Source organism: Vidua macroura, chromosome 15 (genome assembly GCF_024509145.1).
Source record: "Vidua macroura isolate BioBank_ID:100142 chromosome 15, ASM2450914v1, whole genome shotgun sequence".
Taxonomy (NCBI): domain Eukaryota; kingdom Metazoa; phylum Chordata; class Aves; order Passeriformes; family Viduidae; genus Vidua; species Vidua macroura.
Genome location: NC_071585.1, coordinates 17,502,202 through 17,520,831, shown reverse-complemented (window position 1 = coordinate 17,520,831; position 18,630 = coordinate 17,502,202). Strand labels below are relative to the sequence as shown.

Here is an 18,630-nt window from a genome sequence, read left to right as displayed (position 1 = left end):
CCCAGACACAGAGCTGTCCCCTGGACACAGAGGTGTCCCCAGGACACAGAGCTGTCCCCAGGACACAGAAGTGTCCCCTGGACACAGAGCCATCACCCAGACACAGAGGTGTCCCCAGGACACAGAGGTGTCCCCTGGACAAGGAGCCATCACCCAGACACAGAGCTGTCCCCAGGACACAGAGCTGTCCCCAGGACACAGAGCTGTCCCCAGGACACGGAGGTGTCCCCTGGACATAGAGCTGTCCCCCGGACACAGAGCTGTCCCCTGGACACAGAGGTGTCCTCTGGACACAGAGCTGTCCCCTGGACATAGAGCTGTCCCCCGGACACAGAGCTGTCCCCTGGACACAGAGGTGTCCCCTGGACACAGAGCTGTCCCCGGCAGGCAGGAGGTGGCAGCATTGCCTAGCCCAGCAGATCCTGCTCTCCTGCATACCCAGGCATGGGGCTCTTTCCTGGCCCAGGAGCTCCAGACCTGTTTTTCCAGCTCCTCCAAGGATACGTGACTCAAGCCAAACGCCTCCCAACTGCCCAGATCCCACTCAGAGCCACCATTAAACACAACCCCAAAGGGCCACAGAGGCACATCAGCGCTGAGCTGTCTGCAAATCACAGGGGGCACCTGAGGACACGGGGCTCTGCTTTCAGGAATGGCTGTGGTGTTCAGAGATACCTCATTTGCCCTTGAAGCTCCAGCCCCCTGAAGGAGTGTGTGATGCATCCCAGATCCCCCACACGAGATCCACAATCCCTGTGAGTGACAAGAGTGTGGATATTCTTGCCTGCACAAATGCTCCCTGACAGAGCCGAGGTGGGAACGAGTTGGAGGCCAGCTCGTTCTCGGAGCATCGTTTTCCTTCTGGTGCATCTGGCTGATTTTGAATCATTTGCATTTCAATTTTTTTCATCAGAGATGCAGAGAGAGCTGTAGTAAAACCTTGGATGTAAGCTCCCTGAAACACAAGGGGACCTTGGAGATGATATTTGCCATGCAGGGCATTGCTGAGTGCCAATCTTCCCTCTCCAATCCTCCCGGTCTCTCACTGTGGAGTCATCTGGAGCTCAGTGAGTCCACCACAGGAAGAAACTCAGGAAAATCACAGATTTCCCTTCCTGCCTCACAGCCAGATGGACACAATCCAGGGCTCTTTTGCACTTGTGCAGGCAGAAAGTGTTTTTACCAAGCTAGAAAGCAACATGGTGAGTTCAAGAAGAGCTTCTTCCACCATGTGGATGCTGTTCTTTGAGAGAACTCCTCCACCTTCATATCCTATTGATATGTCCTAACCTGGACCTCTCAATCTCACTTTTCTCCAAAGCAGTCAGCTATTAAAAAAAAATAATCCATGCATAGACAGGTCTTAAAATCCATATTTTTATTATTTCCATGGCTTTGGGTGCATCAGGCATGCTGAGAAGCAGTTTCTGCCTGCCTGCCTTCAAAGCAGACACCCTGAGTAGGCTTTCCTTCTACTTCCATGAGCTACATTACTGGAGGAGCTTTCTCTCTCCTGCAGACTGAATCATTTCCCAAATGTAGCCTTGCACGGCAGAAGACGCCGCTGTGACAGGGAGTGATGATGAGTCACCGGGAATCCACAGTTTGGTGTTCCTGCAGAGGGAAAACTCACAGCGCCGAGAGGGGGAGAGAGAGAGAGAGAGCGAGGGGGCAACGCAGGAGATGTCACTTGTGACAGACAGCAAGGAACAGCCCCTGGAGCACGAGCTGCTGGGTCACGGTGACCCCGGCCAGGAGAGAGCCGCGCGTAGGGGCCGCGTGAAGGTGGAGACTGCAGGGACAAGGGATGTGGCCCTGACGGGGGGTTCTGCTGGCAGTGCCCTTGTCAGGGTGTCACGGGCTGCTCCTGGCTCCTCACCTGCAGTGGTCACCCAGGAGATGCACTGCTGTGCACGGCATGGGCCCAGGGTGAGGGCTGAGGGGGAGCTGAGGGGAAGGGAAGGTGATGGGGCAGCGTGTGAGGGGCTGAGGGGGAGCTGAGGGGTGAGGAAGGTGATGGAGCAGCGTGTGAGGGGCTGAGGATGAGCTGAGGGGAAGGGAAGGTGATGGAGCAGTGTGTGAGGGGATGAGGATGAGCTGAGAAGTGAGGAAGGTGATGGAGCACGGTGTGAGGGGATGAGGATGAGCTGAGGAGTGAGGAAGGTGATGGAGCAGCATTTGAGGGCTGAGGGGGAGCTTAGGGGTGAGGAAGGTGATGGAGCACAGTGTGAGGGGCTGAGGATGAGCTGAGGAGAGAGGAAGGTGATGGAGCACACTGTGAGGGGCTGAGGATGAGCTGAGGCGTGAGGAAGATGATGGAGCAGTGTGTGAGGGGCTGAGGATGAGCTGAGGAGTGAGGAAGAAGATGGAGCAGCATTTGAGGGCTGAGGGGGAGCTGAGGAGTGAGGAAGGTGATGGAGCACGGTGTGTGTGCACAGGGACAGCTCAGCCCCAGGATCCCCATGTGGATATGGGCTGGGAAAAGGTGGATGTGGATTTCAGAGAATCACAGATTTGTTGGGGTTGGAAGGGACCTCTGGAGCTGGTCCAGGAACAGGGGGCATGGGGATGTGTCCAGGTGGGTTTGGGAGGTCTCCAGAGCGAGGGACTCCACAGCAGCCCTGGGCAGCTGTTCCAGGGCTTTGCCACAGCCATGGCAAGAATCACAACGTGCCAGGATCGTTGGGAATGGAATGGATCTCCCAGATCATCCAGTCCAGCCTGTGACCGATCCCCACCTTGCGACCCAGACCAAAGCACTGAGTGCCCCATCCACCCTTTCCTTAAACACCTCCATGGAACGAAGCTGTTGTGTATTTATTGATCCACAAACCAGACTGTTACTGTAAACACAGGCTGGGGCCTGGATGGTGAGAAGAACCTGGCAACAGCACCATCTGTGGGGTGGCATCGCAGTGGTGGCTGACGCAGCTCCATCCCCTGTCCCTGTGGCGAGCAGGGCCCAGGGCTGTGTGGGCAGCGCGGACACCGCAAAGAAACCCCCGACCACCCCCCGCTCGCTGCCGCCGCCTGCCCCTTTAAGAGCGACTGAGGGCACGTCCACTTTCCCCGCCCTCTTCCGCCCGGACTGGCGGAGTGGCGCTGTACGCATGCGCACACCCTCAGCTCACCCAATCACCACCCCCGGCTGGAGGGCGGGGCGCCGGTTGAGGTCGGTGATTGGCGCAGCTTGGCGAGGGGGCGTGGTTCTCGCGGCAGCGCCCCGCCCCGCTCCCAGCGCGCCCCGCGCGGTGAAGAAGCGGCGGCCGCGCGCCGGGGGCATTTTGTGTCGGCGGCGGCGGCTCAGGCACAAGATGGCGGCGGCGGCCGAGTGAGCGGCCGGCGGCCGCCGCGACCCCGCGAGTTCCCCCCCCCTTTCCCCTCCCTGCTCTCACAAGCACCTCGGGGGCCGCTTCTCCTGTTTCGGGAGCGCGCCGAGAGCCGGGGAGCGGCGCAGAGCCGCGCAGGGGGGGGCGCCCGCCCGAGGGCCCCGGCTGGAGCTGAGCGCGGGGTCCGTCCTTGGCTGCGCCGCTCTCCCCCCTCCAGCCCCTTTCCCCTCCTCGGGGGCGGCCGTAGAGGCCTCGTTGTCCCGCCGATCCGGCCGGGAGGGCCCGAGAGCCGCCCCTCGCCATGGCGAGCAGCAGCGGCTCCAAGGCCGAGTTCATTGTCGGAGGCAAATACAAGCTGGTGCGGAAGATCGGGTCGGGCTCCTTCGGGGACATCTATTTGGCGATCAACATCACCAACGGGGAGGTAAGGGCCGTTCGCAGTCGCCCCTCAGCTCCCCGGGGGGAGCCGGGCACCAGCCATCGCTTCTCCGAACCCCACCTGCCCCCGGCGGTGCCCTCCGTGTCCCCGGGGGTGGGATCTTCCTTCCCCCGAGGGTTTTTCTTTCCCCCCTACGAGGGGCTCTTTCCCCCGAGGGTCTTCATCCCCCCCCCTTCCCACCGAGGCTCTTCCTCGGTGCCCCTTCCACAGCAGAGCCCTGCAGTCGCGGGCTCCCCTACCCAGCACTTGGGAGAGGAGAAAAGAGGCGAAAATCATTGTGGGAAAACATATTTAAACGTATTTGTGTTCTGTGAGCGGCCAAAGTCGTCGTCCCTCGCCCGCCATTCATCTCCTCCTCTGCCTCAGCTGGGGAACACTTTGTATCTCGTTTCATCAACAGTAATAGAAACAAAGAAGATCCCCCTGTTTTTCCAGCTTTTCCTTTGGTTTTTTTTTTTCTTTTCTTCCTCCCCCTCACGACTCTGAGCTGTAAAGAAGAAACACCCACGTATGTTCTTCCTCACTTAAGTGGTTCTGAAGACTCCACATCTCTAGCTCAAATGCATGACCCGGGATGGATATTTATGTTCAAATCACCGCGATGTGGATTTTATCGGAAGACGCCACAAAATGCAGCACGTCGAGCTGCGAAATAAATAAATATATACCCGAAAGCGTTGGCATCGGGGGTGTGTGGGGGATGTGGAAGTGCTGTGCCCCTTAAAGCTCGGTGGACGCTCTGCCCTGACTCCTTGTTCCCTCTCCCTGCAGGAAGTTGCTGTGAAGTTGGAGTCTCAGAAGGCTCGGCACCCCCAGCTGCTCTATGAAAGCAAACTGTACAAGATCCTGCAGGGAGGAGTTGGCATCCCACATATACGGTAGGAATCAAATCAGCCCCGTGTGCCAGTGGCGTTTCTGCGTGATTGGCATGACTTTTTTTTTTTTTTTTTTTTTTTGTCACGTTTATTACTATATATTGCCAGTTGTTTTATACTTTTGAGTGTGAGGCAGGGCACCGCCGCAAAAAGAAATTTGTCCGTGCAGGATTGGGGGTGATAAAGGGGGAAATGCTCCATTCCAAGCTCTCCAACTCGCTGGGTTCCTCTGGCAGGCCTGCTGTCTGTACAGAGAGCAAGACACCCAGCGAGAAATTCTTGTGGCCATTATTACAAAGTGTGAGGAGGCTGTTTCTCCGAGAGGCAGAGAGTTGGGAGCCGGCCCTGGAAATGGCTGCTTTCTTTTGTTGCCTCTCTCTCTCTCTCTCTTTTTTTTTTTTTTTTTTTTTTTTTTTTTTTTTCAACATGTCTTCCTGCTCCGCTCAGAAAATGGCGGCTGGACGTGATTAACCCTCCCCCTTCTCCTGGTGGGACAAGGGACGTGCTCGGGCTTGTGCCTTTTTTTTTTTTCCTTTCATAGCTATGAGCCGCCAGCCTTGAGACTGCGGAGAACCTGGGGCAGGAATGAAATGGCAGCGGCTCCTTTCTGCTGCCCGCAACAGATGCGTCACCAGGCTTTCCGTACGGGATTAATCCCTCCCAGTTCCTCATTATGCGGCTCCTCGCTTCGTATTCCAACTGAAACTTTCGCCAGGGTTTCAGAATTTCCTGATCTGGAAGAAAATCGCTGGTGCAGGACTCGTGGAGGGGTTATTCCTCCTGGGATTATCGAGTTCTTACTGTGGGGTAGTGCCCAACTCCGAATCTGGGCCTCAAAGAGTTACATGAAACTTCAGTTTTCTCCAGTGAGACTTTTTACAAGTTGTTCCTTTTTTTGAAACTTTGTTAATAATTGTTTTTGAAGTTAGTATTTTTTTTTCTCTTGGCACAATGGCCTAAAGGACTTTTGTTCCTTGAGCTGCACAAACTATTTCAGATTAGGTTCTGTATCAAACTCTGGTTTCCATTTAATTTAACCCTTCCTGACTTTGTACAGGATGAATAGTGACATTTAGGGTCTGTTTTAAAGTTCTCACGGTGACATAGCCAAGATTCTGTATTAATTTGGACAAAGCCTAGTACAAATCTGCATTTCTTAGGTTAAGAGCTCCCTCCTCCTTCCCCCCCAACCACAACTGGCTCTGATCCTGAATGTGAGCTGGAGGAGACAGTGTTGTCCTGGCCATCTGTCCTCATTCACTCCAGCCTTTTGCAGGGACACAATCAACATACCTGAATTAAATACTTGCAGCTTCAACACAGTTGCTGGTGTGAAAACAGATGCAGTCGTTCTTTGAGAATACAGTTTCCTTTTTTTTTTTTTTTCTTTTTTTTTTTTTTTTTTCTTTTTCTTCTCTCAAACGTGGCTGCTTCTATTTCACAACTGAAAGAATAGGAATTGCATTTTGGAAAGCTTTCACAGTAATGTTGCATGCTAAAACAGGGATAACTGGGAAAACAGCCAGAGCAAGCAGATATCAGGTGTTTCATCACAGAACTGGAAAAGCAGGCATTCTTGAACTACTTTTTTGAAAAGTAAATGAGTGAGTGGTGCTATAATGAGGCCAAGTTGCAAATTTTTGGCTTTTCCACTGAGATACTGTTTCATTTCTTGTATCTGGTTAAAATGCCTTGGGAAATACTGGTGCCTTGCCTGCTGAGAAACTTGCCTCTGGCTTCAACTACAGCTTTCCTCTGTATTTGACATTCTTGTACCCTCTAAAAAATAATACAAGGTCCAAAAAATTGAGAATGGATAGATGAGGCAACACTCACCAAACTGATTCATAGACTCATTGTGCTAAAGGTGTGTGATTATTGAATAATGTCAGTCAGTTCTTTCAGTTTCTCACAATGTTAATCTTTGTAGTATTTTTCTAGAAAAGTGAGTTTTTGGAAATACTCTTTTTCTTTTCAGAAGCAGCATTAATTGTAAATTTATTTTATGTACCAGATACTCCTTGAGAGGTTTCCCTGGGCTGCTGGTATTGGTTTGGTGATGCTTGAGAAAAATCTAAATCAGCATTCATAGGTTTATTTTCTTTAAAGAGGAAGCTGAGTAGGGGACCAGCACAGTTCTTGTGACAAATATTAAAATATTCTGTGTTTAGTAGAGGTAGAATCCATGGTGCTTTGAATCCAAGTCAATACTTAGGTCACTTTGCATGTGTTGTTGATAATCCATGTGCCACCATTGTGTTATAATAATATGCTGTCACATTGGAATAAGCTGTTCTGGCTCAGTGTATTCACAAGGGTGAATCAAGTTGAAGGAAAGTCAATGCATTTGGTAAAATTTCTGTAATGTGACACCTTTAAACAACAGCAGCACAAGAATTTGATAGGAAATGAAGGAATCATGCCAAAATTTCCCCCATTGCCGTGCTTTATAAAACTCAGTCCACATCTTGGACACATCAACACGAAAAATTGTGCTCCTCATTTGAGCGTGATGAACTTTTCCTCTGTTTTTCACCTACTTAAGTGATGCACTGGCCAAGATCAACTTCCTGGCAGTTGCATGATGTGACTTTGCCTCACTCAAGTGGTCTCTGCTGTGGTTCTGTGACTCACAGAGCTGAGATAATAAATGAGGTCTGGATTGCTCATTCAGGGACTCCTGTTTCTAAAGCTGAGTTCTGCCTTTAGATGTGACTGCAACTTAGAATTACAAGAACATGTGTCTGGAATTATTTTTACAGCCTTTAAGGTTAATTTGAGGGATTTTTTGGCTCATTGCAAGAAACTAATGAGCAAAAATCTTAGTTTTGGGGTTAACAATGAGCCTTCACCTGTGGAAGTTGAACAAGGGGCCTTGGTGCTTAATTGTGCTGTAATAAAAAACATGTTTGTAGAGAAAATAGCAAAAAGAGATTGGTGTGAATGAATTGGAAATTTTATTCTGAATATTCTAAACCATTTTAAGTCTTTAAATTTGCTGCTTATTGTTTCCTAAAAGAGCAGCAAAGTTTCTGAAATTAACCCTGAAGTTTCACAAAACTTTCATTAATACTCCAAAAAAAACCCCAAAAAACTATGTTTTATTCTTGATGTTCAAATTTTGCTTAATTATTACTTTAATTTTTCCCAAAAGTCTCTTGAACCCAGCTTAACATTGTGACAATCTGCTGTGCCTTTAGGACAGCAGTGCATTCTGCTGGGCTTATTCTCATTGTTCTCCCTCATCAGCTGCCCTTTGCTTTTTTTCCCCTCTGTTTTTCAGTGACAAAGCATTTTGAGCTGTAATCTCATTAACTGGGCACTGATCCTATTAGCTGGGACTGTCCACCTTTATTCCCCAATTCCTGGTGCTGCCTCGGAGGAATGCAGCACAGTGTGTTTGATTTTTTTGGGTGCTTGTCCACAGTTTTAACTCTGGTAAAACTTTATCCACAAAAACAATTATTCAAATTACTTGGGACAGCCACTCTTGATGTTTTTTGCCATTTATGGTGTTCATCAGCTATTGGTTGTATCCTTGATGAAGATCAGCTATTTGTGAGTTAAGAACAAAAAGTTACTGACTTAGTGTTTTGTGAGGCTTTTTTTGCAAAGTTCTCTTGCTAACTGAATAAGTCAATCTTCACATTTCTGAGTTTTTCAATGCAGCACTTGCAAATATTTTGATGTTGAGAAATTCAGAGAGAAATTAAATTCTGAATTGAGTTTTCTGAAGAAAAATTATTTACAGTATTTGTGCTTCTGGTTGATTACTGCCGTGTTGCTGAATAATTATTAACAGAATGTGCCCTTATACATCTTCATTAAATACTACCTGTGATGGAAAAATGTGGTCAAGGTTGATAATCCAAGAGTTATCAAAACTAAATTTGCCTTAAGCGCCTGAAATGTTGATTTTTTTTTTTTAGTGGTGCTTAAAAAGGTGCAAACACACCTCTCAAACACCTGCATTTTTAACTGTTTTCTCAGTAATGTCCTGCAGCATAAAACCCCTAACCAACCACCAAAAAAACCCAAACCACCATGAGAAAACCAGAGAAGCACTCACTAAACCCACAAGAAACCCCACTCCCCCTCCAGAAAAAAAAAGTTCTATCAATAAGTCCTACTATGAAATAACTTTATTATTAGTTAATCTGCATATTGAAGGGTAGAACCATCTCATAGGTAACCAGAAGCCTCTTCTTGTGCCTCTAAATAAAATGGAAGATAATATTTTAAATGAATACCTATGGTTCCTTTATTAAGAAAATAAATATAAGTAAATAAATTTTATTTCCTGTTTTCCACCAATCTAAACTCTTGTCTTAGGTGGTCTTTGGGGATTTTTTCAAAGCATTCAAGAGACATCAAAGTTAGATTTTTTTTTTTTCTCCTTGCCTTAACTTTGGAGTTTGAGGTCAGTGTTACTCCTGGTTGAAACAAATGATGAGCAGACATAATACTAGAATATTCTTTTCCTCAGTGATGTTTGCTGTCCCCACTGTGGATTAATGGTTCACCTTCTCACTGAACTGCAGCTCCTGCCTTTTGCAGGGGAAACTCCACTCCTGACTTGGCCCAGGTGTTAATGGAGTTCACTGAACAGCTCAGCATCACACTGGGCACATGAAGCCACCTCCTTGCTCAGGGGATGAGTTGTGCTGGCATCCTTCATGGATTGCTCTCAGAACTGTACAAAAAGTGATCCAGAATTTTATTTATAGAGTGGAGCCAATTCCATAGCGTAGGGTGTTCATGGCTGTTTCTTTATTTAGTACTTGGGTGGCCTAATTCATGCTCTCCATGGCAACTAACGTTAGGTGACATCTGCTAAATATTGCACTTCAGGATTTCAGTCATGCCATATTATGTGAAGTTCATTTCTATTACTCCTAGCTGGTTAGCAGTTAAGTGCTTTTCCAGTTTCAGGGGAGATAAAGCAGAAATATAAAATATGTGTCAATTTAGAAATGAATCTCTGATGGATTACCTTTCTCTTATGTGTTGCTTCAGTGTCTGTAACACTCAGTGCATTTTTATAGGCATAATTCACTTTCCAGTTTGTCTGCACTGTCATTTTTGTCAGGAGATGTCTGTGCTGAGAACATGGGAGCAGAAGGGTCTGAATCAGGTGCAACATCACAGCTTTGTAGGACAGCAGGGCAGTGCTCATGACTGTGTTGTTGGACAGAGAGCCAGAGTGCCTGAAGATAGTGCTTGTACCCACAGGCACTCATCTGCCAGTTCTTTTTTCCCTGATTTTTTGTTAAAAAACATTTTCCTTTTCCCCATCCTCCTGTATCTATAAGGACTAATTGCATAACTCCATAACTGCCTTGCTGAGCTGTTTGAGTAAATGATTGCAGAGGTCCCAACCCTCCCATTTTTCCTCAAGTCTCTTTTCTGCCCTTCTTGGGATTTGGGTTTTCTTTCCTGAGCTGGTGTCAGGGCTTGCAGCAGTGATCCCAATTCACAGGTTCTGTGTGGAACAGCTGCACTTTTCCTCTTAGGATAATTTGGGATTTTTCAGGGATATCAGAGCTATGTAATTACAGGGAGGTCAGTGTTTTCTCTTTAGTCCCATCATCTGACTAATGCCCAGTGCAGAGACTTTTGTGTGAGTGACTTAGGGCTGGCAGGGTTGGAATGCAGTTCCAGAGTGTTCACCACATCAGTGCCATGTGGATTTCTGTGGGATGTCTGAATCCTTTGTGTCCATGAAGCTTTCCAGACCTGCATATTCCCCTTCATGGGCCTGCTGACTTGTCAAACTTACTAATTAGGTGATCTCAGGTAATTCTGTTAGCAAGTTCTTTTCAGCTTGCTTTTTCACCTTACATTTTTGTTCTAACAGCTTTTAAATCCACCTTAGTTCTTCTGACAATCTCCATTTCTGTCAAGAGAACTCTTTCACTTGTTGCTTGAAAATACAAGTGCTGAGAAACTTAATTACATAGGCTTACACAGAGTAATCATAGGGTCACACACCATAATTTATGAAAGTGGCAAAAGTTTATGTAATGTCAAAGAAGTCAAAATCACCCTTGTAATGGGGTATAGACGTTTTCGGAAGTGCAAAGGTTTGAGTTTAAATGCTCAGTGTTGGAAGAATTGTCCTTCCCTGCAGTGAGGCACCAGGAGATGTTTTTGTCTGACCAAAGCACGGCCTCCTGTAGCTCTGTTTGTAATTCCAGCTTGCCAGAGCCCCTGTGGGAATAGTCAGTGATGGAGCTGACAGAAGCCTTTAGTGGAGGATGGGCTACCTGGCAAAGCAGGTGTTGATTGAGGAGAGCTTTTATTAAGTTGGAACAAAATGATCTTGTCATGGTTTGTCTGGCGATGGGAACAGTTTTTTGTGACATTGAGCTCATATTCTGTTTTTTTTGTATAAGCTGTAGGCAAAGTGAGGTGCCTTTACTGCCTCCGTGTCTTCAGAATTCTGGGATTTGGGGTTTCTTTGCCAGTGGCTTACAGCTGTCATTTACTAATTCAGCAATTTCCTCAATCTTGATCTGAATTTGTTTGTTTTTTTAATGTGGATCTCCTGAATCCTTTTATTTCTTTCTCACACATTTTGGGTACTTGTGCTGGGTTTGTTACCTCGTTGTAATTATTATAATTGCCAGTGTGGTGAATGAAACTGTTGGTTATTGATTGGGATTGTGTGAGTGACACAGTAGTGTGAAACTGGGCTGGAATTTCTGTGTGATTCTGTTAGCCCTTCACCCCCTTTCTCTGCTAGTTTGCCTAGTTCTGTTTGACCCTTTCAAAGGAAGATGTGAAAAAATACTATTAATAACCAAATGAAATGTTTTCTTAGGTAAAACAAATAAAAAATGCAAACAAAACAAGCCAAGCTATTAAAAAACACTTCCTCAAACATTTCTTTTGTCCTTGACGTTATTTACAAAATACGCAGTTGCTGAAATAGAAATCATTGATTTTTTTGGAAGATGCAGCTCTGAAAAGGCAAAAGGATTTTAAGTTTGGGTAGAGCTGACTCCAGTGTTTGCCACCAAGTACTAGATATGCATCAAGAGTTCACTTCCTTGTCTCGAGGTTAGTCAAGAGAATTAAAAAACGCACCCCGTGTCAGTTCAAGTAAACATCCACTTGGCATGTGACCTGACATCATACCTGCTTTGCTGTGTATTATTTAGAAACTAAACACTCTCAAACTGCTGTGTGGTGTGACTTAGATGTTCCCACAGAGCTCAAATACTGAAATCCGAGATGGTAGAAAATTTCAGCTTTGTGTTCATGCTGGGGTTATAGACCAGGCTCTCAAACCACACGATTTGGAAACTTGGTGACGTGTCCACTCTTGGTCTTTCACACAGACAAGTCACTGAAGTCAAATTCAGGTCACTGTGCTCAGCCTTTAACCATGCTCTGATAGAAAGCTTCATAAAAGAGGTTCACTATATTCTGACTAATTGGAATAGTTTCTGTAGCTTGAAACAGATGAGGGAAGGGAGAGTGATGAAGCATTTTCCTGCTTGGGAGCTTGGGCACACCTTGAAGCTCAAATGGGTTTGTGACATCTGTATCAGATATTTATGTGACACTGCCTGTTCAAGGGTACACTCAACTATTCCTCATGATTCTGTCCTGTTAATGTTTTATGTAAGGATGTAAAGCACAGTAGGAATCAATTAGAGAAAGATCAGGAGAATTTTTTCTAGTAAAGTAGCTTCTCTTCTTGAAATAATACATTATATGTAATTAAATCGAGTAATTACCCACCCAAAATGGCTCTCAAATAGTTCAATCTCTTGCTCCCACTTTTCATTTCTCCAAAACTCTCCCTTACTTATGTTGCTTCCTCAACTTTATTATGAGGGAAAGGATTTCAAGTGTGCTGATGGAAGTCCCTGGATCTCTCAGACATGTGGGCACACTTGTATTCTGAGATGCCAGTGCCACCTAATAGTTGCCCAGGGCATTGTATGAATCATTCTCTCATATTAGTAGATAATTCCAAGTTTCCCTGCTGATGCAGTGTAAGAACTTGTGACGATCTCTTTTTGGGACACCAGCTTTTATATATCCTAATATTCAAATTTTAAGAAAAGTCAAGACTTCTAATGTTCTTTCATTCAGAGCTGCCAGTAGTAGCAGCTCCTACACCTTGAGTGGACATGATGTTGCTTTACTTCTTAATCCCATTTTCCCTGGAAGTGTTCCAAGGAAAACGAAAACTTATTTGGAGTGTTAGCAAAGTAAATAAAACACTCTGATACCTTGGAAGAAGTTCCAGGTGCCAGAAGTGAAATGAATAGGTGTCACAGTCTTCAGTGAGGAATTACAGGCAGGTAAATGTGAAAATAAAATATTAAGAGGCTCTGCCTTATTTCTTTTTCTTGGAGAGTTGAATGTGCTTTCCACCAGAGCAGAATGGTCAGGAGAAGAGAATTTTCTTGTTCATACATAGAAATAGGCCGAACAGAGGTTGTGCAATCATCCTGAATTACTGCACTTACTCAGCAGACAGATCCCTGTGGAGGAACAAAAAGGTTTTTAAAAGGTACCTTCCAGGGTGGCCTTCCTCTGCATCAGCTTCACCTTGTCTGTCAGGCTGGGACTCAATTTTCTTAGCTCCACTGAAGGCTGATCTTTGATCTCTTTCCCTTCACTGCATCTCTTGGGCACTGAACCGTTGCTGTGCTGAACAATTACACTCAGCATCTCAATTAGAATTCCATCCCTTGAAGAAAATAGTGCTTTATCTAGATCTTGATTTACTCCTTAAAATTCTTCATTTCAGCCCCAAAAAAATTTTTTTTGGGCTGAAATGAATTTTTTTTTCTCAATGAACCTAAATTTCATAGGACAGAATACCTAGGCAAGGGCATTTGCTCCAATTTTCATTACTTTAGGTGACCATAATGTTTCATTTTCACCTGTGACCCCTGGAGTTGTTTACAGAGCTGTTCCATTGACATTTCATTTGAATGATTGCTTTCAAAATACATATTTTCTGCATCCCATTTTGATGCAGGGAATGTATAAAGGTCTAGACTGATGTGTAAAGCAGGGAGTGTGAGCCACAGCTCATATATAACTTTAATCAGATTTATAACAATGCAGGAATGAAGGGCATGGTTTCTCCTAGGCTCCAGACAGTGGGAAGGTACAGGCCAGTAATTCCTGAAACAAATCCAAATATAGAGTCTTTTCTCTCTGGCTTTGTAAACATTTTATTTTACTATCCCAGCTAAGCTAAGCTTGGAATCCTGTGAGTACCTAGGAATTTGTTGACTTTCTCAGTGGTAACTATTTTCCAGACAGTCATGCACTGGTGTACTGGAGTCATTGCCTAAAGTGGAAATACAGTGTCTGTACAGATATTTAAGCCCCAACTGCTACTTTAAGCTGAATCTTGAGGGTTGTTTTTTTTTTTTTTCCATCTCCATGCTCTTCTTATGAGGCACATCCTTGGGGGTACCTGTCCATACCTCTGTTGTTGGGAAATTGAGGGAAATTCTCCCTGGACTGCTGGCTGAGTGTCCCTGATGTAAGGACCAGGAGCTTAGAAAAGGCAAAATTGCAGCCTTCGGATCAAACAGGTGTCATGTCAGCTTCAAAAGAGCTTTTCACACACAGCTGTCACTTAACTGTAGTTATCTGGGACGTGCAGAAGGAGTGGAGAGGAGAATATTCCAGCCCTGTTTTTCAAGGGTGGAGAGCACAGCTGAGATGTGCAGGAGTCCAGGGGGTGACTCCAGGTCTGCTCAGGAGCTTAGGTGGGGAGAGAACCACACCCAGCTGCAGATGCAATAAAGCAGGGCTGTGGTGGAAATGTTAAACATGGATTGGAAAGGAAACTATCCATAGAAGGACTTCTGCATGTCCTCACAGCATTGTTAGACTTTATTTTTGTCCAAAATGGATGTATTGGGCACTTAAAGGTTACTATCACAATATAGCTGCAATTAATATTTTGTTATGTTTCTACATTTGCTTTTCTGTCGCCTATGTGCTGCTTTCTGTATGATGTTAAAAGCCTGATAAAGAGCCTTTATCTTCAACTTAATTGGAAATAGAACTTGATTGGCATTTTTTAAATTGAGAAATAAATGAAAAAGTGCGTGAGGGAGCTGCTTTGGTCTGGTGCAGAGAAGTCAGACCTGAAAACAAAGCCTAAGGCATGTTGAGATGGTTTTGTGAAGTGATGCAGGAACAATGAGAGTAAGGTGTCCTGCAGAGGAATTTCAGTCCAGGTGTTGTACACTCCCCTCAGTATAAGGACCCTGCTGCTTTGGTTGCATTTTCATTCTGGTATTTGGTATTTTGGTTGTTGAAGTGGAGTAGTGTTGTCTCTTCAGGGAAAATTGCCAACTTGTGTGTTCTGGTTTGTGCTCAGACTTTTGTTTCCAGGAAAAACAAGATATTACCAACATTAATTTCTCATTAGCTTTTAAGATGGAACATTAGTCAGCAACATGCCCTTGTAGCTGAGAGCACTGAGGGTACCCTGGGCTGCATCAGGATTCCTGCTAATAATGCTGGATCATTTCCTTTCTTGCAGGTGGTATGGTCAAGAAAAGGACTACAACGTTCTAGTCATGGATCTTCTGGGGCCCAGCCTGGAAGACCTCTTCAACTTCTGTTCTCGCAGGTTTACGATGAAAACAGTACTTATGCTAGCAGACCAGGTATGTGCACACCTTGGTGGGAGCAGCTTCAGAGCCCTGAGGGATTCCTGCAGAGTGGCTTAAATAATTGATGCAGTGTTTTATACACTAAGTGAACACTTGACCTAAATGAGGACAAAGTAACGGTGGTTTCTGTGTGCTCTGCCCTACAAAATGCACCAAGTGGGAGGGCACTGCAGCTGCCAGCTCCTTTCTGCTGCTGCTTTAAGGGCAACTTCATTAAAATCTTCAGACTAATTTGGGTGGATTCACTGCCAGTATCACCCCAGGGGCTGAAACACTCTCCAGTTGTGGGTGATCTAAGTCAATGGGACCTGTGGTGACAACATGCAAGTCTGTCCCTGTGCTCTCACACCCTCCTGTAGCCCCTAGTGATGCCTCAGGTTTCAGCTTTATATTTTCACATTCTGTGCTGCTTTAGTTCTGAGCTTCATATGAGGGGCTGGCGAGCTCTCTTCACAGAGCAGGGAAACAAAACAATTCTTTCTCTAGCTAAGGGACCAAGGACAGATGATCCAAGGCATCACTAGGACCAGGCAGTGAGCTAATAATAAATAACTGCCTTGCTTGTTTGGTCCTCACAGACAGTTCTTAAAGCTGTTAGTGGAGATGCCACTCTACCTCCAACATAGCCTCTAAAACTCTCTTAAGTCTTTTTTTATAGCAGTTGATATTTTTCCAACTTGGTCATGAGAATACAGCATTTGAAATGAGCAGCCATATTTATTTCTTACTCCTTAATAAATGGCTTGATTGTGCTTCCTTCAGCTCCTTGAAAAGCACTGAGGGTTTTTCAAGTTGAATTTTTCAATGGTAGTTGAAATTTCATCTAATATTACGTAATAGATATCAGTACCAAGTTGTCACTTAGCCAGATGCTCGTAGAATCCCAGGCTCTTGGCCAAGGAAGCTGAAGGCATTTGTCTGGAGACAAGGTCAGCTGTCCCTGTTCTCAGCTGCCCTAAGAGGGTGATGTGCTTGCTTTAGAGAGCCATTTGCCTGCTCACTTAGCCAGAGCCTGGGTGTGACAGCATCTCCAGGGAATCCACCAGGGGTTTGTGCAGTATTCCTTAGGATGTTAAACATTAACTGGCTGTCAGCTGGGAAGCAGGCAGAAATGGGGGATAGCAGTGCTCAGAAGTGGCTGTTAGGGCACAGTCCAGCAAACAGCTGTCAGGGGGGTGATGTAACAACTCAAGGCTGCAAGAGGAGTGTTTGAGGAGCTGCAGAGCTGTGCCACATAACCACAGGCCGTGATCTCACCCACAGGAAATGGGTTGGCCCTGTGTGATGACACAGATGTGCCAGAGTTTCTCCATGTCGCCAGATATTCTGGGATCAGGGTAGCCTAGATATGGCAGGATGGGCCACCATCAAGTTGTGACTTGCTCCATGAAAACTGTTACCTGGAAAAGTGATGTTTGATGAATGAATAACCAGATGAATGAGTAACTGGGACAGGGGGAGGGAATGAGCTTTAAAATTGGCTTGTGGTAGCTCTAAAACCTTTGAAATAATGAAAAACAATTACTTTTTAATAGGATGCTATAGTTAGAAACATGAACTTCAATATCTGGGAATTACTCAGGTATTTAATCTGCCAGTTTCTGACCAAGACTGTGGAATTTTAACATGAAAAGAAAATACTCAGACAGCATTTTAAAAAATTGGTTTTCATTAAGCAAATGCATAAACTGAAGTTGCAGAGGAAGGTAACACTAAAAATTCATGCTTTCATTGAAGGTTTATTGAAATGTCTTGCTCTCTTTGAAATCTTACATGTTGCTGGTTTTTTTTTACAGATGATCAGTAGAATTGAATATGTGCACACAAAGAATTTTATACACAGAGACATAAAACCAGATAACTTCCTAATGGGTATTGGGCGTCACTGTAATAAGGTTAGTCCAAAGCTCTTTGTTTCCAAGCTGCAGAGGGAATGCCTGTGTGATTTGATTCCAGCTGCACAACTTTTGTAAAATCCATTGCTAAAACTGCTATTTTGGATGCTAAACCACAGTTCTTGGGTGTGAGAACTTGGTTTTCTTGCTGTCCACTTGTAAACGCTGTGGATCTCTCTCCCACCCTTGCTTGATTGCAAGATGATTTCTAGACTTGCAACAAGGTTATAAACTAACCCTAGAGAATACTCGACTACTTCTCTCAAGATGTCTGTTGTCATAGCATTTTATTCCTCTATGATAAAGTCAAATCTTATCTATGGCTTTGGGGCTGACCTCCTGGATGAAAACAATTTGTGCAACGTGGGAGCTCCTGACCTACCAGTCAGCAGGGCATTAAACCTTGCAGTGACAGACTGGTAAAGTCTCTTCAACCATCAGAATTGTGGATAAGACCAAGAGCCAACATGCAGATGCCTTTATAAATAAAATAAATGATGCAATTATGTTGATGGAAAACTGTTAAGCTGTAGAATACCTGCTGTACAACAAAATTTTTGTCTCAGTTTACTCTGTGTGGGGAAAAAAAAAAAAGCTGAGGGTGGGTGGGGGGTGGGCTGAGGTTGTTACTCTTTTTGGGATGGGTAAACATAGTCAGAAGTGCATGTTTCCTGCCTGGAAGGCAACTTTTTCTTTTTATTTTTAGTTTTCTTGAGTGAAATATGCTTAATCCTGCAATTTGTATGTCGAGCTCGGGCAGACAGGCAGCATTGGCAATGCATTAAGCATGCTACTGATTAGAAATTAACTTCAGGACAAACGTATGTGATCAAGCTGTTTATTGGAAGCAAGATTCCCACTTATCTTCTCTAGATGCCATCCCAGGATGTCTCATCTGGTTAGACACTACCAGTAATCAAAATGTTTACCTTTGTTTGCCTGTATGAATGCCAACGTCAGGGCCATGAGCATTAGAAGGGGAAAGCTTGGATAATGTGAGATAACAGCTCTTGTCTGAAGAGGTGCAATGCACTGAGTGTTTAGAGACAAACTTTGTTGGAAAAACTTGTAATTCCAGCTGAAAGGCAGTCTTTATGTAATCCTGTTGCTGTTAAACTTTGTTTGTTCCCAAGTTTCATACTTTCACTCTGTACAGCTCTATTTTTCTCTGCTGTGTTGAGCAGTTTAGGCTCCTTAATTCTCTGGCATGACTCAAAGTAGAACTTGAAAACTTTTATTTTTGTTTTTTCCTAGTTTTAGTTTCTGATTTCCAATTGTTCTTTTTGGGCCATTTTTCTATACTTTTGCACAGTCATGCTAGGTTGGCATTGCTGCACTCCAGTTCATCTTGGTGTGGATTAATGGCCTAGAAATTGCTGCTCTGCTTACGTTAGAGGAGGAACACTTTAGATTTGCATCAGCTGA

At 45.1% G+C, this 18,630-nt stretch overlaps 1 protein-coding gene across 4 annotated transcripts in view; it reads left to right on the top strand.

Moving 5' to 3' along the window:
• Positions 1-3,252: 3,252 nt before the first annotated feature.
• CSNK1A1 (casein kinase 1 alpha 1) overlaps positions 3,253-18,630 on the top strand; it is a 32,325-nt gene continuing 16,947 nt past the window's right edge. For 2 of the 4 annotated variants that reach the window (XM_053990788.1, XM_053990789.1), the window contains exons 1-4: positions 3,253-3,753; positions 4,540-4,646; positions 15,178-15,304; positions 17,107-17,205. In XM_053990788.1, the coding sequence (XP_053846763.1) occupies positions 3,631-3,753; positions 4,540-4,646; positions 15,178-15,304; positions 17,107-17,205 (456 nt within the window). In that variant the 5' untranslated portion in view covers positions 3,253-3,630. The remainder of the gene's footprint in view (positions 3,754-4,539; positions 4,647-15,177; positions 15,305-17,106; positions 17,206-18,630) is intronic. The other 2 variants (XM_053990790.1, XM_053990791.1) reach the window with 2 other exon arrangements.